This window comes from Solanum tuberosum, unplaced genomic scaffold (assembly GCF_000226075.1).
Source record: "Solanum tuberosum cultivar DM 1-3 516 R44 unplaced genomic scaffold, SolTub_3.0 scf00113, whole genome shotgun sequence".
Taxonomy (NCBI): Eukaryota; Viridiplantae; Streptophyta; class Magnoliopsida; order Solanales; family Solanaceae; genus Solanum; species Solanum tuberosum.
In genome coordinates, this window is record NW_006239039.1 from 926,167 (window position 1) to 939,303 (window position 13,137).

Sequence of the window (13,137 nt, forward strand, 5' to 3'; positions counted from 1 at the left end):
ACTCACCTCTTCCCACACTATTCTTCTTTCCTTGTAACAGTTTGGGGCATACACTCCTGTGATGTGGCATTTAAAATCTTGGAGTTGAGATTCAAATTTACATGTGATGGAGTATGCCCCTATTTCTAAGATTTCCCCCTTCCAGGCTCTCTCATCCCACATCATCAAGATCCCCCCTCTTGTCCCACTGGATTCCAGATATGCTTGTATGATCCACCTTCCTCCCCAGACCTGCTTGGCTAAATCTACGACATTGCCTTCCAGTTTTGTTTCTTGAAGGCATATGATGTCTGCCTTCCACCCCCATATCATGCTATTTACTAGCCTCCTCTTCTCTAAATTATTAAGTCCCCTAACATTCCAAGATACTAGTTTAAAATTCATCAAGTACTAGCACTTGCACTCCTCCCCTTTCCTCTGTTCCCTGTACTTTTAAATTTGACATCAAAACATACCAAATTTTTTAATTCTTGTACACCTTTGGTCTTGGTTTTTTTAATTTCACTGCACGATTCCAGTTTTTCTTGCTTGTCTGCAACTGTCTATTTGCATCAGAAGTTCTGTGGCTTCCTCTTCATAACCTTGGAAATCAATCCCAAAATTTCCCCAATTTAATGTAGATTTTGCTGCACCCAATTGGATGCTTCTTTTTCCTTGCCCTGAGTTATGAGTTGTTGCTGCACCATTAGAGGTTCTACATCATCAACCTCCCAGTTGACTAACTCTGTTTCAGAATTTCGAGTAGTAACCCCACTGTTGACTCGATCATCCCCACCCACGTCAAAATTCCTTTCCAGTTGACTATCAGCCTCCTCTCCCACTATCTGCAACTCCTTTTCCCCAATTAACTCTATTGATTTCTCTGCTACCGTCGCAGGCGAACTTCTCTTCTCGGGTAACTGAGAATTGTCGTTCATGGCCACTTGAGTTGTTATGTCTTCGATAAAGTCAAAGGTGCTCTGGACTACCGTTATGTCGTCTTGAAAATTATTAGCAATTACCAGGCCTGCCACATCTGGGCCTTCAATCTGTAAATTGGAATTAGGCCCAACTTGGTGATCCACCTCCAGAGTCTCATTTAAAAAACTCACGTGCCCCTCACATGCTTTAGATTTAACTTTCTCTGACGTTGTCACGTGCTGAGAGAGTAGCAAATTCCTAGTTTGATGGGATCTCCTTGCATCATCACCTACGACCTCCTCTAAAATCCCTTGGGTAAACTTCTGAACTGGATAATAGGTTTCATCTTCCCCCTTATCATTTTCCGGCGATGATTCAAATCTTGGCAAGTATTCCGGCCAGATTGGAAGGTGGAATTTAGTGCCGTTGCGCGAGACCTCCACCTCTCTTGGGATACTGCTACCATCGTTAGCTACCAGGATCCTAGCCCACTTCATATGATTTTTTAGCTCTGTTTCCTCTTCTGTAGCCAACCAGCCTCCACAGATTTCGCCTACTCTTGGAAAACCTTCTTTGACCAAAGATGTAGGGGGATCCCCACAACCCTAATCCATGTTTCTTTAACAAGTGCATATTTAGGAGTACAACCTGTTGTTGGTTTCCACCATTCCAGATTAAAATTACAAGACTTCCAACGCCACTGCTCATTAATGGTTTGTTCTGCCATGTTTCTGTTTGGGAACTCAAACAAAAACTTCTCATCATTCAGTTCGTAAATGTTGATTCCAAAGGCTTTCTTCCAATTAGTTGATGACCATCTTCTTATGTCTGCTAAAGTTGTCCTCTCCTTGGGCTTCTCACTGCAATACCCAACTAAGCATCTAGATAACAGATCACCCTCCTGGGTACTTATTTTATCTAGAACTTCCACCTTACCCATAATGCTTTTGACCTCTGCACTGCGTAGGTTCCTGGATTGCCATTTACTATCTCGTATAGCATTAGCATATGGATAATCAGCAACCACCCTTATACTGGGTATTTTCTCCTTTCCCTTCTTGCATTTAATGAATCTGTCGATCTTCAATGCACCATCCAACCATCCCGCATTCGATGCCAACTCAGGAATAATTAGGCCTGACCTTCCCCCTCTATTTACTGTTATGATGCTTATGAACCTCCCATGTATATTATGTTTTCTCGTGCAAAAAATGCACTGCCTCTTGCTCAGCTAATTTCCACCTTCTTGTCTCCTTGTTTTTCTCTTTGGATGCTTCTCTTAGACAGAGACAGATCCATTCCAACACCTTTCTACTCATGGACGATCTGTGCATCATCTTTCTGCTTCTCTCTACCCATTCGTACCATTCAGCTTTCTCAGTTTCCTATCTGGTGATATCAAAAGACTTGAAACCAGCATTGAAATAGATTCGATTATCCTCCATCCTACTAGTGGGTGATTTATCAATAATCACAGTGGGTGATTATTGTTGGCTATTTAAAAAGGCTGATTCCGGTGGAGGATGCCGGAAAAGATGGGGTTCCTCTCTCCTAAGAAGTAGGAGAGAGAAAGAGCATTGGGAACTGGATTGTTATGACCACTTAGACCTGAGAAGTTTTGATTATTACTCTATCCCGGCAGAATATTCCTACTTTCAAAAAAAATTATTAAATGGTGAAATACATGTGTCAAGTGCTTGTATTTCACCACAAGACACATGTCTGATAATGACGTTCCAGGGAGGAAATAAATCTACTTTAAAATAGTCAAGGAGAGTAATAGGACCCCTATGAAATATAAGTGTGTAATTGGAAATCCGATAATAGGTTAGAGGATTATTTGACTATTTTCTCTAACCTTTGATATTTGTTGTTTTATTAGCTTCTACTATGTGATGATTATCATTAGAATGAGGATGTCTCATTTTTGCTGAATTAATCAATAGGCATTAGGTCTAAGTAAACTAGCAAAATCATGTAGGAAGGGGCACTTGTCAGAACTGCTGGTGCTTAATAAATTATCATAATTGAGATTGTAGAAATTCTTTACCAACTGTAGAGTAGGGATGTTTCAAAGCTATTCTCTTGAACACTTCAGTCCATTTGGGCCTTGCAAAATGTGTCCTCACCTGCAGTAGAGTTAGTTTTAATGTCGGTAGAATTAAAAAGATTTCACTTTGAGAAGGTCTATGTGAGGTTAGTAATGGATCATACCCTAGTGCCAGACAAGATGTCAACACCATGTTTTGCATGATTAAGTGCCTGGAGCATGGTGATGAGAGTTGATCTGGCATCACCTTCTTCATAAACACTCGTAAGATAATTATGCATCTCTATCTGACCCTGTTCCATCACCAGAATACAGAACATAACTGAGTTGATGGCAATAATATTAAAACAGAAATCGACTAACGTAGAATTCCAATTAGGAGCATTTTAAGGACATGTAGCAAGAAGTATGTATGTACTACTTTGTGATCCATCTCTGCAACTTCATTCATCACTCCTTTGAACCACTCTAAAGATCCAGGTTCTCTGGTAACCCAATAAAAATGTGCACTTCTTGTCCTTTGTGATTTCTTTTTTACACTTGATGCTGAGCTTGAAGAAGCAAAACTTGTCCAGCTATCATCTGATGCGCTGGTCCCAGTATTCGAATCCTGAAACAGAATCATGGACGGAAAATATTTACTTGGAGCCTTACAACGTTATTGCTTTGAAGTTATGATGAAGTAAGATTTACCACATTTTCATGTGCGCTTTTATTGTTCAGTAGATCCTTTAGGATACTTATAAAAGGTGTAGCTCCAATACCAAGCCCTACAAGAAGTAAGACATCATAATTTTGATACTCTTGTGCTGGTGCTCCATATGGTCCATCAACTAACAATCGAGGTAAACAACTGCATGGTCGATAGCATTTTTAGAACTTGTAAAGGAAATCACGATGTAGGTTTGATCACTGGACAGAAATAGTAAAGTTACCCTCTTTGATCAACATTTTCATGTTCTTTAAACTTTGCTCGACCAACTACACATACTGGAATCTCTGTGAATACCATCTTAAGTTCTTTTGTCCAGTCACCTACGATCCGGATATAAACACTGAGGTAGTCATCTCCTGGTGCTGATGTTATAGAAAATGGATGCCTGGAGAAATATTGAGATATATGTTCAATGCCTGTTCGGAACATAATAAGCTTGCATGTGAAACAACAATACCTACCATTCAAATGAGGATATTGTTGGGCACTGCAGGAATATATACTGCCCGCTCTTGTATTTGAAGCCAGCTGGTTTTGACATGATCAAGCTCAAGACATCTCCTGGAAGTACAGAAACCTGTAAGGTCCGAAAATCAATTCTTTATTTGTTTTCTTCTATCTTGTTCTTCATCTTCCTCTCCCTATATTCTTAGGTGGTTCTACAGTTTCATTTTAGGAGCTAGTTTCTTGTACTGTCCCGAGAATACAAGTGTAATTGATGAAAATGCCATCTATTTAACCACATGAATCAGTTTCTTGCCCTTAGTTTGCTAGAGATGAAGGCCTCATTGGCAACTTACCTTCAAGATCTTAACAGCATAGTCTTCTGATCGCCATGTTCTCAAAGTCCTCTCTGCAATGTACAGGATTAGCGGAATGGAGATATACATCCACGTCTGCAATAGTTATTGGTGATACATTGTTAGCATATAATCTTGGATAAATGTTTTTTTCAATTTAATGCTTTCTTTCTTTGTACTAATTATCTTCATAGTCCTTACCGTCTTCTGATACCATTTGTGGACAAAGAACAGGAATGTTCCATGTAGTAGTAGCAATATATAGACCAATGCCAGAAGGTGATGAGAATACCAAAAAGCATTAAAGCCTGTTAATAGGTTCAGAGGGGGTGGCAACTTGAGTACGCTCCTCCTGAAGCGTCGTGTTGCCAGTATGAAGGCTATAGTCATCAAAATTACCATAGAAATACCGGTGATGCCCTCAACACCAGTCAAAAGACTTACGTAGTTTGGCTTCAACTTGTCAAAATCAGAAGCTACGAGTGCAAATTTTTCTGGCGATGAGTTAACCAAATGGGGAAAATCACAGGCTAAATGGTTGGTTGCATGAAGTATTATGCCAACAGCTATGGCATGTGCAATAATCTGCAAGCGAATGGCCTAGTTAAGGAATATATGATACTAGTGATAAATTGAGGTATGGAGTGTTTACCTTGTGAAAATTGATATTGTCATCAAATGGAATAAGTATCCTGGCTCTTGTTGAACGTAACCTAGTTAACATGTTTCGACAAACTGGTAAAAGGATTAGTGCCATGTTAAACTTGAGTGTCTCGGCAGCCCCTTTAGCTGTAGCCAAACAGTAACCCATTACTTGAAATGCTTCCATTTGCCTATACTGCATGAATTTCCAAGTGAAAAGTCCAATCATAGTGAGAAACCATAGCAAGATAATCGAGCCTCTGTGCCAGTTGTCTAAGACAAGGCATTTGAGGGCACGACTTGCTTTCTTTACTATGTTGTTGGCGTTGCTGGTTCCTATGTTTGGACTCCAGTCGACACTGGTTGTGCTTAAAGGCCTACTGTAGCTCATGTAATTGTCCCTTTGTAGAAGAAGTGTTTCCAACTGCCATAACTGAAGGAAAAGGCACATATTAGTGTTGCTATTTTTAACACACTTTGCAAGCCAGAGGAACATACCTCAATGTAACCAACATCTTCTGGATCTAATTCCTCCATTATCAAACACGCATACTCTCCTGCATTTTCCTTCAATTTTGATAGCTTATTTGCTGAAGCACTCACCATTATCAACTGGTCAAGGAACAAAAACATATAAATAAAATTACGAATTATCTCACAATCTAATGATTTTTAAAGTTACCTACCATCTTTTTCAAGTTTTCATTTTTTTGGTTTCAGAGCCAACATTAGAGCTCCAACTAAATTCGAATTGCACAGTGCAAGACTCATTCAAGGGTGGTGCTACAACCAAGAATTTCTCCATACCCAAAACTCAAACCCGAGATCTCTGGTTAAGGATGAAGCAGTGGGTTCCATTCTTTATCAAGTTTTATACTCATACTTACTGTATGCAATAATAGTACTAACTTGATTGTAGAGGCTTTTTTTTTATTTTAAAGTGATATCTTTGGATACAAATTAAATTGTTTCTGAAATACTAGTAGCTGTTCAGACTTTTCAAACTTTCACAATAATTAGAAGATTGAAGAACAAGTTGTTTTTTTTAAAAAAAAAATATTTAAGTTGCCCCCATTCTAGACGGAAATTAGTCAATTTGACCAAAACTGAACCACTCTTTTTGTTTTTTTTTTTGTTTTATTAGTTCACCCTATTTGTTTTGATTGAGAAAGTTGAACCAATGATAATCTTACCTCTTGAACTTCTTCTTTCGTGATTCTTCCATCTCCATTGCTATCAGCCCTATAATCAAAATATGCATATTTACATTGTCATCAATTGAAAATTAAATACTCCACCATCTCAATTTATATACTACTTTTTGTTTTATGAGATTAAGATTAATTTTTTTAAGTTAAAATTAATTAGATCAACTCATATAGTTAAAGTTAGATTTATTAAAGCTATATGAAAAATATTAAGGATTACAAATTTTCTTTTGTCAATATGATAAAAAAAATACATTTTAAAATATTACTATAATTTAAATTTTGAAAATCGAATGGTATCACATAACAAACAGTAACAATGAATAGTTACGAACTCAGGTAAGTGGAGTTTTTGGTCAAAAACATCCCTTAACTATACTCTATGTTTAAACCACATCCTTGCACTATCACAATGAATGAAAAATATCCCTCAATTATCTAAAAAATGGCAAGATTCATCCTTCAATTAGTTTTTGTTAAAAAACTAACGATTGATCAATCCAGAAATCCCCCATTTTGTTTGCTCACATTCTTCTCTTAGCTTATAATTAGTAATAGACAATCCTAACCAAACTGAATGAGCTAGGAAGAGAGGTTTTCATCCTCAACTTCACAGTAGCAGCCACGATATTCCCGTAAAAAGTGAGTAAAATATTTCGAGTAAATTATTTTTCCCCCTATATAATTACTGATCAGATATGCAACAAAATATTGTAAGAAAAAAATGTATAATTTTCTCTTTCTTTCCTAGACAAATGAGGAAATTTGAAGTGTGAAGGTAGTCTATTTTAATTTTATTTTTTGTGTAAATTTGATAAACACTAGGGACTGTTTTTTTTAAAATATAAAAGTAACATATTTAGATATTACATAAAAAAAATACTCTTTTTGTTCCAATTTATGTGACGTTTTTCGCTTCTTAAGATTCAAATTATGTGAACTTTTTATAAATATTTTACTATGTATTTTTCATCAAATTGACATGAGAAGAATTGTAACTTTAATATGTGAAAAACGCCACATGTTTATCCATAGTTAATTCTAGCTTCATTTACATAAAAGGAAATGAGTTTAACCTTTAGTTTCTATCAAGAAAAAAATATGAAAGGGTGAATCTGACCATTTTTAGGATAGTTAAGGGATGTTTTTTGGTCACTATGGTAGTAGAGGGATGTTGTTTAAATTTAGAGTATATTTAAGGGATGTTTTTAGCCGAAAACTCCAGGTAAGTGTCTAGAATAGATGTAAAGAGTGTGTTATTGACTTGGAAATGAGGCAAGTCGGTGAAAACGCTACATCAACGTGTAATCAAGGCAAAATATATATATATATATAAATATACTGTTGGATATTCTATATATATATTATGATCTTAAATTCCAGCTTTACTTTTATAGATTAAACTTGTGTGTATAATCATTTTGCACCAAATTAGTTAGTAATAGGTAAACGTGTATATCAAGTCTGACTTGTAACATGAAAGACACAATAGTAATTAATATTGGGAGGGACTAGGGAGCAACACGTAAGCGTGTAATTCAAGTCAAATTTGTAACATGAAAGACGCAGAGGAAAACAGAAAAAAAAGGCCAGTGTCTTGGAATTATATGTAATTGAAAAAGATTATTTATTCGTTAAAGTGATTTTAATAGGTGTTTTTTAAAATAGCTGTGCTCTTATTAGGAATCAAATGTGTTTAAAATTCTACCAAAAAAATGTGTTTAAAAATAATATATATATATTTATTAGAAAAAAAAGACATTCTTAACCAATTATGTAATTATATGGATATTTTAAAACTAAATTATTGACTATATAAATATTTTCAGATCAAACTATTGATAACAACACATTTTTAGATCAAACTATTAACCAAATAATTTATTTATTTTCGCTACATTATATACTTTTGGGATACTTATATTTCCATTTTTATAGCAAGTGTTTTTGGATGAAATGAATAAATAGTTAGTACATAAATTTGGTGGAGGTAAGATTTTAGGCAAATCCGCCACGTCTTCCCAATACAGAAGATGGTCAGTCATTATCAGTGTATCTATAATAGAGATAAATTAGAATTCAATGTAAAAAGAAGTGAATCCAATTTTATTTAACAGAAGAGGACATAAAGCTTTCGTGTTAGCAGCATTAATATTTACTTTGAAACTGGGGAAGAAGAAGACAATGGAAACCAGAAAAAGCATAGAAGAGAGAGAGACATACATGTCAAAGAAAATCTCAAGCCTGGCGTGAAAATTTTGGTCAGAAATCTGCAACCAGAAATCGTGAAGCTCTGCTTTGCTAATCCTTGCCATCTTTTGTCGCCTTCTTCGCACTAATGCATCAAAAACTCCCTCCGCAAACTCTTTTGAATCCCCCATTCCTACACCATGTCACGTGTAATTAAAAAACTATATCATATATATGATTATAAAACGTAAATACTATTTAGTGTATTTTTTAACAGAGTGGTTGAAAAGAAGGCAGTTAGCTGAAACGACTTGAAAGTAGTGTACCAATGCATTCACCGAAATCTTCTCTTGTCAGCAAACCATCCTTGGCCAAAGCGTTGAACCGACTCTCAACTTTTCCCCAAACATCATTATTACTATCACATTCCCCACTCGTTTTACTTATGAATCTCAATCCTCCAAGAGCTCGCTCAGTGCTCGATTTATTCCTCACCACTTTCAATTTCATCTCCCTCGTCTGATTTTGATCATCCTTTTCCGGTGATCTTAGCCAATACGAGAATTTCCTGGGAGAATTTTCTTCTTCAATTTGGATTTTGTGATCTGGACTTGGTTTTACGCTACACAAAACAAAGGAATTGTTATCGAGCTGTAGCGTCACCTCAACCAAGTCTCTCTCATAATTGTTAGTATTCTGTAAATTGTTGAGAAAAATAGGCAACATTGCACCACCAACATGCTCCGATGTTTCTGTCTCCGGTATATCAAAGTGCCGACTGTAATTGGAGCTGCTCCTTGGAGATGACCTCAAAAGTGACATTAACTGCATTTTTTTATAAAAAAAAAAAAATCTTCCTCTCTGTGTTCTAAAATAACTGATCTCTGATCAACATGATTTCTGGTTTTGCTCTTTCATCATTTTCATTCATGCAAGAGAGAGAAATTCTTTTAAGAAAGAGCAGGTGGAGTGGGTTTGTACTTTGTAAAGTTTTTGGAAGAATGTATATTAGCAGCCTTGTGTTTTCGTAACAGCTAGCATCACTGACTCTTTTAGTATATATATATCATAATTTATTTTTCCTTTCTCACCTAGTGTCTTATTTGCTCAAAAATCGAATTGTGTATTGTATACTAATTTAAGTGTGACATTCCTAATAGAATTTTCTTCATATTCAATATTAAATTTGAGATTTCTAACTAAGGACGGAACAGTTCCATCTGATTTTTGTATACGATAATCGTGAGTAGAAAAAACAATACTAATCAAATTTAATGTTTATTATATATACATAAAAAAATAAATTTTAATCTTATATAGTATTTTTTTTTTTTACAAATATCCTGGCTCCGCTCCTAATTGACCATTTTAATATTAGTGGTATCATATGATAGGTAAAGTCAAATAAATTTTAGTTTATTAATTTGGATCACAACTATTCTAGTTTTATTGAATTTTGAATAAATTATTTAAATATAATTGATATATTTTTTTAAAATAGATATAAAACTTGTGTTAAAATTATTTAATTTTGCCTCACTATAATATGAAATGTAATAACTAGAAGCCGAATCCTAAACTATGAGTGGTATGTATACAGTATACGTATAGTACTTAACAGAATGCATTGCCCACCACGTGTAATCCTATTGTTTTTTTTCTACATTTTATAATTTTTACGTGAATTTACAGCTCATAAAGACTACGTATATTTTCTAGGATAACAAGATGAACTTTTCTACTTATTTGTCTGTTTGACTTTCTTAACATTTGATAATAATTATTTATTATTTTTACACAATTAGGTCAGTTAAAAATCAAGGTTGGATATATGGAAACTAAAATACTTGTGTAAGTCAAGTCAATTGAAAAGATGGGAAACCACTTTAGTCTTTAGATCATGTCAAATGACGGGTAAAATTATTATCCATATATTAGGAGTATCATTCAAATAATTCCCTTTGATTTCATTCATTTCATTCTATGCTTTGTATACTCTTCTAGAAATAGATTGGGACCGAAATAATTAACAGGAAGATAATGGATAAGAAAATAAACGAGAAATATACTAAAAGATATAAATATTTAATATTGATTGATTAATGGACTTACGTTCACAAGAGGAGACGAGCAATCCACTATAAGGGGTCGTTTGGTTGGGAACAAGTTATTCCAGGATTAATTATCATAGGATTAGTTATCATAGGATAACTTATCCCACCATATATATGGGATAACTTATCTCATCACTATAGTATAAATGATGGGATAAGTACTTATCCCAAACATGGCAACCAAACAAGACAATAAAATTTTATCCCATGACTAACATTTTATCCCAAGACTATTTATTCTTATCCCTCACACCAAACGACTCTTAAAGGTATGAGAGTACAAAATATTGAGAGAAATAACCTAACACAATTCACTTGGAATAAAAAGAGGTTCACATAAGTGATAAATATCACTTGTGTCTCATCGTTTCCTCTCCTACACAAAACTCTCAAAGCCCCCTAAGACTGCATTGTGAATGTTACTAAGTTAGAAGGAATGAGTTTCTCTATTTATAGAGTCATAAGAAAAAAACTAGTTAAATATGAAGACTTTGTGTTTTCTTTTCCGAAAAAGGAAAATTCGAATATGGTAAGAAATTTAGGGCAATAGTCAACAAAAATAACCTTTATTATGCCTGACATTCTATTTATTTTCACTTATTTATTTGTAATTTTCTCTTTACATAAATAATAAAACAATGACATACGATAAACAATGAGATTAGAGAAATTAAAAAATATTTATTAGTTAATAGCTAGTTTAAAAGTCCCAGCAATAAAAATCCGTATTCAGTAGTCACTATTGTTCATTTAATTATATGTACTATAATCTTGATATGATGAAAGTTATTTTCTATGATTTTTTTAAAATTTAAAAATATAGTATTATTTTGAAAATGTTATCCGAAATTTGGCCAGTGAGTGGAAAATAGGAAAAATATATTAATGACCAATAATAATATTAACAAATTGAAGAGTGTGTTGATGAATTTTGGAATTGTAAGAATGTAGTAATAAAATAAGTATTAATTAGAGCAAATAATATGAAGTTATTACAATATAAGATAATTGCAAAAAAAATAGTAAATAACTTCTGCACATAAGTTAGTAAAGTAAATTCTCCTTTTGATGAAAATGATTCTCAAGAAGAATATATTCTTTTTAATTAATCAAGAAACCAATTTTCTCATGAAGTTCTTGGCAATCTTTGCTTATGACAGGGTTCTTGTCTGTTTGTTTGTTCCAAATTTCCATTAATTATTTTTAAAAAAAAATCTATTTCCAAAATTTTATTTTAATCTTTTAGATTTGTTGGAGATAGCAGTGCCATGAGTTTCAGACGGTTGTCCTTGGATAGATTCCAAGTTAGTCGGTGATACTTTGATCCACATTTGTTATGTGTTCACATCAACCATTTGAAATTAACTAATGTTATTTTGGAGTTGATCAGAAGTTTTGATGATTTAACAAACTTCGGATTCTAACAAGGGACCTGGTTGAGGAAAGACTCCGTACATGAAAAAGACAAAAGACAATTGTCTAAAAGTTGTCAAATCTATTGTGGTTGGTGCACGTCTTTGTAGAGCAGCAGATTCCCAACCCATGGCTTTACTTCAAGGGTTTGTGTCCATTCTATATTAGTCTTTTCCTCCAATGACATAACTCAAGTTTTGGAAAATAAACTTTTGAATTCTGAAAATTCATAAGCTCACAAAGAAAAAGTCATCTTCAAGGAAGAGCACTGCTCATACTCAACAAGGGACCTGATGGAGTATTGAAGCGTCGTTTGTTATACTTTGAGCTTTGTGTCTTGTGTTCTTTTATTGTAAATCTACTCCTAAGTTATAAAGGATAGTAGTTTAGTTGGTTGTCTAAGTCTTTAGTTGAGTCGGATTAACTAGAGTTAGTTAGTCGAATCATTTATGTTTTAGTCATGAAGCCTCTTTACATCATTGATTTGATCTTCTCTTGGGTAGAGTTGCCTAAGAGTGTCAACTAAGTTAGTTGATGTGTGGGTGTAGTAGATTTGCTTCTTGTTTCTTCTCTTATCTTTGAGATCTGTAGTTGGTTAGCCTTGTTAGGTTCTTGAAGTCTAGATCAACTAGAGTTATGGTTTAGTGGGAAATAGAGTTATTGCATAGTTTTCTTTGTAGTAGAGTTGTTACAGTAAGGGGAAAGAGATTAAGAGTTTAATTCCTAGGTTACAAGAGTTTGTAATATGAAGCTTTGCTCCGTTTTGACTGAAATGGAGTTTGAGTTGAAATCCTGTGAGTATAGGTCGTGGTTTTCTCCTCCCTTAAGCAAGGGGGTTTCCACGTAAAATTCACTGTGTTTGATTTACTTTAAGTTATTTATTTTCTGCACTATTATTCTATCGAGGGACCTGGTCTAGTGACCATTAGTGGACACATCCATTTTATCAATTGGTATCACAGCCTAAGCTCTCTATCAGGTTAACACCAAGAGAGATTCATATGAGAATGGCGGCTCCACTAAATCTAGAAGAAGGTCAATCATCAATTAGGCCACCTCTATGTAATGGCATGTTCTACCGTTGGTGGAATACTCGCATGCATGA

At 34.5% G+C, this 13,137-nt stretch overlaps 1 protein-coding gene across 1 annotated transcript in view; it reads right to left on the reverse strand.

Moving 5' to 3' along the window:
• The window catches only part of LOC102578438 (respiratory burst oxidase homolog protein E-like), a 13,493-nt gene extending 3,964 nt beyond the window's left edge, over positions 1-9,529 (reverse strand). The window contains exons 1-13 of the mRNA XM_006349915.2: positions 8,832-9,529; positions 8,539-8,698; positions 6,301-6,349; positions 5,606-5,719; positions 5,118-5,540; positions 4,667-5,050; positions 4,466-4,561; positions 4,127-4,242; positions 3,886-4,050; positions 3,644-3,803; positions 3,372-3,560; positions 3,115-3,243; positions 2,951-3,029 (exon numbers count right to left, since the gene is read on the reverse strand). Coding sequence (XP_006349977.1) covers positions 2,951-3,029; positions 3,115-3,243; positions 3,372-3,560; positions 3,644-3,803; positions 3,886-4,050; positions 4,127-4,242; positions 4,466-4,561; positions 4,667-5,050; positions 5,118-5,540; positions 5,606-5,719; positions 6,301-6,349; positions 8,539-8,698; positions 8,832-9,336 — 2,569 coding nt within the window. The 5' untranslated portion in view covers positions 9,337-9,529. The remainder of the gene's footprint in view (positions 1-2,950; positions 3,030-3,114; positions 3,244-3,371; positions 3,561-3,643; positions 3,804-3,885; positions 4,051-4,126; positions 4,243-4,465; positions 4,562-4,666; positions 5,051-5,117; positions 5,541-5,605; positions 5,720-6,300; positions 6,350-8,538; positions 8,699-8,831) is intronic.
• Between the last annotated feature and the right edge of the window lie 3,608 nt (positions 9,530-13,137).